We start from the raw sequence: 6,567 nt of genomic DNA on the forward strand, positions 1-6,567 counted from the left end.
AAACACACAAACCCTCACCATCCATCTTAGAATCAATATCATGGATTGTTTGTGTGGCAGAAGAGGAGAAAGGGCAAGGCAATGGGGGTTAAGTCACTGGCCCAGGGTTATATAGCTAGGAAATGTCTGAAGAGAGATTTGAAGTCAGGACCTCTCACCTCTAGGTTTGGCATTCAATCCACTAAAGCACTGAGCTACTTCTGCTCCTTCATCATTTTTGTAGCACAATAATATTCCATTATAATTATATGCTACAACTTGTTCAGCTAATCCCCAACAAATGGAGGTCCCTTCAATTTCCAATGCTTTGCCACCATAAAAAGAGTTAATAGAAATATTTTTGTACAAATAGTCCCTTTCCCTTTCTCTTCCATCTCATTGGGATACAGACCTAGTAGTGGTACTGTTTAAAGTCATGGTGCATCGATCTAACAGTACTTTGGGGTCAAAGAGTATGTACAATTTTATAGCCCCTTGGGCATAGTTCCAGAGTTTTTCTCCACAATGGTTGGATGAGTTTACAAGTCCACCAGCAGTGCATTAGTGTACCTATTTTTCCCTCATCCACTGATGCATTTGTGATAGGTGTGAGTTGGTACCTCAAGGTTGTTCTTAATATTATGAATTTTAGATTTACTTCACCCTGATTAGTCTTTAGAATTCTAGCAACTAGGAATGTATACACCCCCACTTAAGGAAAACTGTAGGAGAGGATGGCCTAAGACCAGCACATGATAGCAAGTGACAAATCAGAAACAACTGACTGATCCCCTCGGCTGTCCTAAGTCAAGCTTAAGCTACCATTGGTACATGTGAGATGCAGGAAGTGATGACAATAACTGTTTATGTATTTCTTATCACTTCCTGTGAGATTTCTCTTCGTGGCATTGGGAGCTCTTGGCTGGGTTTTGCATTTGCAGCTTGGAGGTGAGGTTACAGGGAGAAGCTTTGTAGAATGGTTTAGGTGAGGCGTCTTCCCTGAGTGACCTTGGTTAAACCAAGGCTGATTCCTCTTTTCCTTGACCTTCTGAAAGCATTCTCCTCTGAGGAGGCCCCTCATCTTGGAGGAGTCCTCACAGCTGGAAGCCGAGCTAGAATTAATCTTCTGAGAAGGCCCCTTGGCTAAGGCCTTTGAATTTCCCTTGGCTTAGGCTAGGCCAGAGAAAATCTCATACCCTTTCCTTCTCTCTCTTCTACTTAATTTCTTCCTTCTATTGTGATTAAACCACCATAAAATCCATAACTGACTTGAGTATTTTATTGGAATTGAATTTAAATCCCTGGTGACCATTAATATAACATACTCAGTCAACAACCCTAAATTTTACTGGTAACAGTCTGCCTTTCTGTCATCAATAGGGATATGGGACATTCTTTTATTTCTTGTACAGAAGACGGCCTGCTCATCTCCTTTAGCTCTTATTTATTTATGTATAGCAATTTGCCTTCATTCCCCTATATATTTGAGATTAAGCCATTTATTAGAGAAACTTGCAGAGAAACTCTGATCCCCTCCATTCCAATTTTTTTTACCTTGTAATTTTGGCTGCATTGGTTTTGTTTTTGCAAAACCTTCTTAATTACATGTAATCAAAATTTTTACATTTTACCTCTTTTGATTTTCTCCTCTCAACTCTAAGGCAAGTTCCTAAGGGACAGGTGCAAACTTGAGGGTTTCAAAAATAGATTTGATACCCTGAAGGGTAGATAAATGCTTGAAGGCTCAACACAGGTGACTCAATCACTTTAGTAAAGTTTTAATGTCTAAGTCTATACTCCATGTTCCCCTGGGAGTGTAAACCTCCCAAACTGGGTTAAGTTAAGAAAGGAACATTTATGTTGGTTATTCTTTTTTTGTTTTGTTTTCTAATCACTCAGTGGCTGACGGTGGGGGAAATAGAGAACAGAAGGCTTTAAAATGTAAAAACTACTGCTAGAAACTTGATTATTCATGTCTACTTCCCACTTACCCTGGGATTGCATTCTAACCCTTCTGTACACTAAGGGAAGGACAAGGAGGATTTCCCTTATGCTCTCTAGAGGATTCACACCTATTGGAAAAAACTAGAAGCCAGTTCAACCTAGTGGTAACAAGAAGTTCCTCCCCATTCTGGCATCCCACACACATCAGTCACATGGCCATTCCATGCACTGTACTGAGACAACACACCGTCCATTCCTCTATATGTTAAAAAGTTCTTCTTTAACTCTGGTTCAATAATGAAGAGGTATCTGAAACATCCTGAAAAAGAACTTAAGACACTGCCTGGGCCAGAGCCTACTCTGCACCTTCCCCCATCCCCATGGAGGCTCATTTATTCTTGGGTTCAAATTCTTCGCTGCTTCCCCTTTTAACTTTTCTCTACCCCTGGCCAGCTCTTTCAGGGTCCAGGATGTGACCAAGGAACCAAGCCACCTTGAGCCATCACTGGAGAGGGGTCTCAAGGACAGGGTGTTCTCCTATTCCCCCTTCTTGCCTTCCTAGCTAGAGGTGCCCAAGCAGAGACTTCTATGGAAGTAATCTGAGAGATAGAGGGGAAGAGAACCACAAATCCAGGCTGGGCATTCCTTTCAAGAAGGTGAACCAAGCTTTTATCTTCCTAGTGAGGTGTTTGGGGGAGATTTCAACATGCTCCTCTCCAAATAGAATCACATGGGGGGATTGTGAAAAGGGAATTAACATTCTCTTTGTTTTTTTTTAATTTAACCAATCAGGAAATAGGAATTCCTCTCCTTTTTAACTTAGGTAGGAAATTGAAGATTCTTTGTCACTGATTGGAAGGAAGTTCATACCTTCAGAGAAAGGTTCACACCCTCAGAGTCAGGAGGTTCACACCATCAGAGACGGGAGGTTCACACTCTCAGAAACATTAAGTTCACAGCCTCAGAAACAGGAAGTTACTCCCAATCATGTTTCCCCCCTGGGCAGTGCCAGACAAATTAAGAAACTATGATTGGTTCCTAAGGTGTGAAATGGGAGAGCCATTGGGTGGAGAAAAATGTATATAAAGTGAGACCCAGTGTGCAGTGGGGATTTGCATTCTGATTCACACTAGCTCTCTGGAGCCACTGATACTCAGACTCCAGCATGCTGACTGAAGGAGCTCTCTGTTGAGTTAGTGAGGCTCTGGCTGAAGGGACTCTCAGACTAGGATTCAGATTCATGTGTTGGTACCTCAGGCTGAAAAGGGACACTTACTCTGGGAACTTCTGGCTGGAGATTGGGACCTGAGGGAGCCTTTGCTGGTGGTGAGCTGGATTCCATCAGAAGGGCAATGAGGGAATTTCAGTAGTCAATTTTCTACCTCCTTCCTACATTTCCCTCATTTTCTATCTATTTTAATGAAACTAAATTGTTAAAGCTACTAACAGACTCATAATTTAATTTTAATTATAACAATTGGCGACCACACACTTTTAAATTATTACCCTAGTAAGTCACAGCGAGGAAGGAAGCTTAGTTCTCAGGGCTGCTCCAATTGAGCAGAAGCAGGATTGAATAACTACAAAATCCAGCCGCCCCACCCATAAACAGCAGAAAAGGGAGAAGAATTACCAGGCCCAAAAGGCTCTACGTGCCAGCTAGAAGAGGAAGACGCATAAATGGTGAACGGGCAAGATGGGGCTACGGCCACCCCGGCCCAGGTTTCGGGGCCCCCTGGCCTGGTATCCTTCGGTTTCAGCCGCACGGCCCCCCGAAAGCGGCTGGCAGAGGGTCGTGAGGGGCCTCCGGGGCAGCGCGGGGAGGAGGAGGAAGAGGAGAAGGACTTCTTGCGGGCAGTGGAGGGGCGCGAGCTGCACAGTGTGCGGCCGCCCGCGGAGGCCCCGCGGGAGCTGGTGATCCCCTTGCTGCCGAGGGGTCGCGGGCGCGGAGCAGCCCCCGAGGACGCCGTCCTGTGCCAGGCTGTGCAGGAGCTGATCGAGGAGTCCCAACGGGCCCTACAACAGCCGTCGGACGGAGCCGAGGCCGCCGACCCCTCGCTGGCCATCCCGCTGCTGGCCCGGGCTGGGGCTGAGACCGAGGCCGCGGCCGCTCCGTCTGTGGGGGCCGACTACGAGGCGGTGCCCGTGGAGGCCTACGGGCTGGCCATGCTGCGGGGCATGGGGTGGAAGCCGGGTGAGGGCATCGGGCGCACCTTCAAACAGGTGGTGAAGCCGCGGGAGAACCCCCTGCGGCCCAAGGGGCTCGGCCTCGGGGCCAGCCTGGCCCCCTCCCCGGCGCCCGCCCCGCCTGGGAACAAGAGGGCCTCGGAGGAGCCCGAGGGCCTGGCCCCAGGGAGGGCCGTGCTGGTCCTGGCCGGCCCCCACCGGGGCCTCTATGGGAAGGTGGAGGGGCTGGACCCGGACAACGCCAGGGCTGTGGTGAGGCTGGCTGCCTCTGGCCAGGCGGCCACGCTGAGCGAGTATGTGCTCAGGCCGGTCAGCTGTCAGGAGTATGAGAAGCAAGCGAAAGGCCCCGGCAGGCCACCCGGGGACCCCCAGGCTGGAGGGGCTGGCCAAGGGGCCAAGAAGAAGGGACAGAAGAGGAAGCAGCCCCCAACCACCCCTCACTGGCTGCGCAGGGACCTCCGAGTGCGCTTCGTCGACAAACGGCATCACAAGGGCCGCTACTACAACACCAAGATGATCATCGAGGATGTCCTGAGCCCAGACACTTGTGTGTGCCGAACTGATGAAGGCCGCCTCCTGGAAGGCCTCCGGGAGGACATGTTGGAGACCCTCATCCCCAAGGAGGAGAAGGCCACCGTCATGGTGGTGTTGGGGCCCCAGAGGGGCCAGGTGGGCCGCATTCTGGCCCGGGACAAGGAGAGGAGCCAAGCTCTGGTGCAGCTGCTGCAGGAGGGGGAGGGCACTGTCCTTCGCTTAGACTTTGATGCTGTTTGCCAGTATGTTGGGCCTGTGGCTGAGGACTGAAGGGCCCCCTTCCAGTCAACACTCCCTTTGCACCTTTCTTGAGTGACTGAGGAATGAGACAGAGCCCAGGACTGGTCAGAGGAGACTTCTGTGCCTCTGTGTCTCTCTGGGCCTTCAGGCCACCTGCGCAGAGTCCCCTAGTCCTTTTTTTCCCTCTCTTATAGTATGGCAACTTCCTGTAGTTCTGACTGCCAATGGGTAAATGTAATATGACTGCATTTAGTCCTATAGTCTTGTGGGACAGAAATTACTTTAATTGGACCCTAATACAAGGGTCTGTTATCCGTATTGAATTCATTCAATTGGGACCTGTTTTGAATTTCTTCTTTAGTCAGAAATTTTTATATGCATAGATTTTCAATAATTTTATTCTGATTTTCAATTTTTCTTTCTTCAAAATTTTAATTTTTCTTCTTTTTGTTTTTCTTTTTATGTTTTCATTTTTTTGGATAACTGACTCATACACCCCACCATGTATCCTGAGTTGATCCAGGTGTTGGTTAACACCCTCCTCAGGGGGCAATTGTATATATTTTAATAAAATCCTCAATTTAAATTTTTTTGCTTGAGAACCATTTTAGGAAAAGAAGCTTGCTAACTCCTAGATTCTAGAAAATGATCTGTTTGGAGAAAGCTGCCTGCAGAAACCTACACTGCATCAAGAAGATCCAGAACGAACTTTGGGGGGCAATTGATTGAACTGATGGGGGTTGAACACATTTATTTTGATTGTAAACTTTCATGCCAAAGGGGACTGCCCCAATTGGCTTTTTGTCAATATGCCTAGCAAACACTGGTTTTGCTTTCTATCTCTTCTATTTCCCTCATATGTCTAAATTACTGTAGTTTCCTTTCAGAGGTACAATATTGTATAAACCTATAATTAAAAGATTTTTAGAGGCTTAAGTCAATTATGTTAAATGATCAATTGGGGAGATTGGTGTCCCAAATGACCACACTCTCTTCTGTCATGAGCAGGCTGGGTTGTTTAGGTAGCTTTTTACTTTACTTATTATTAATAAGACTTTTAAAACATAGTGCTTTATTCATAGTATTGTTTAGTAAATCCCACATTATGGCTTACCCTGAAGAGATAGAATTCTCAAAATATTTTAAGATAGAATAGATAAAAGGGATAAGCTCTTTTTCATACCCATCTGCCTGCACTCCTGTGACTGCTAGTAGTCCTGCCCATCTTGGAGCCTCCACTTGCTGTGAACAGACCTGCCATAAGAACCTGCCAATATGATCCTTTTTTTTCCCACAGAGGGTAAGATTCCCCAATCCTTTTATCCCTTTTCTAGTTTTTAAGTCAGATTTCTTAAGCTGACCCTGCATTCCTGGCAGAGGGAAAAACTTGCAACTCAAGATTTTTCATAGGAAGGAGACCCCCCTGCTATTATTTTTTCTTTCCACCCTACAACCCAACATAACAGGGAGGGCAATTAGAGCAAATCAGTAGATTTGAAGTCAGAGATTTCGGGGATAAACGTGATCAATATTTTTTTTCTTTTTCCTCTGGAGCAGTCCTTCATATGCAAATATGCTATTCTTGTCCCTTGCAGTTTTGCCTTTACTGAATAGAGCACTGAAGAATACCTCTTAAAAGCCCCTTAGCAAAAATCCCTAAAAAAATGTCTCTTTACCTTCCAG

At 46.4% G+C, this 6,567-nt stretch overlaps 1 protein-coding gene across 1 annotated transcript; it reads left to right on the top strand.

Annotated features, from left to right (window-relative positions):
- Positions 1 to 3,597: 3,597 nt before the first annotated feature.
- On the top strand, positions 3,598 to 5,062 carry LOC100619649 (G-patch domain and KOW motifs-containing protein-like). Its single transcript, XM_003342252.3, has one exon. The coding sequence runs from the start codon at positions 3,604 to 3,606 to the stop codon at positions 4,912 to 4,914; it is 1,311 nt and encodes a 436-aa protein (XP_003342300.2). The 5' UTR covers positions 3,598 to 3,603; the 3' UTR covers positions 4,915 to 5,062.
- Positions 5,063 to 6,567: the final 1,505 nt, after the last annotated feature.

This window comes from Monodelphis domestica, chromosome 4, assembly GCF_027887165.1.
Source record: "Monodelphis domestica isolate mMonDom1 chromosome 4, mMonDom1.pri, whole genome shotgun sequence".
NCBI classification, from domain to species: domain Eukaryota; kingdom Metazoa; phylum Chordata; class Mammalia; order Didelphimorphia; family Didelphidae; genus Monodelphis; species Monodelphis domestica.

What these genes read in the sequence shown, in the direction of transcription:
- LOC100619649 (XM_003342252.3), top strand. Translation starts at nt 3,604, where the DNA reads ATGGTGAACGGGCAAGATGGGGCTACGGCCACCCCGGCCCAGGTTTCG.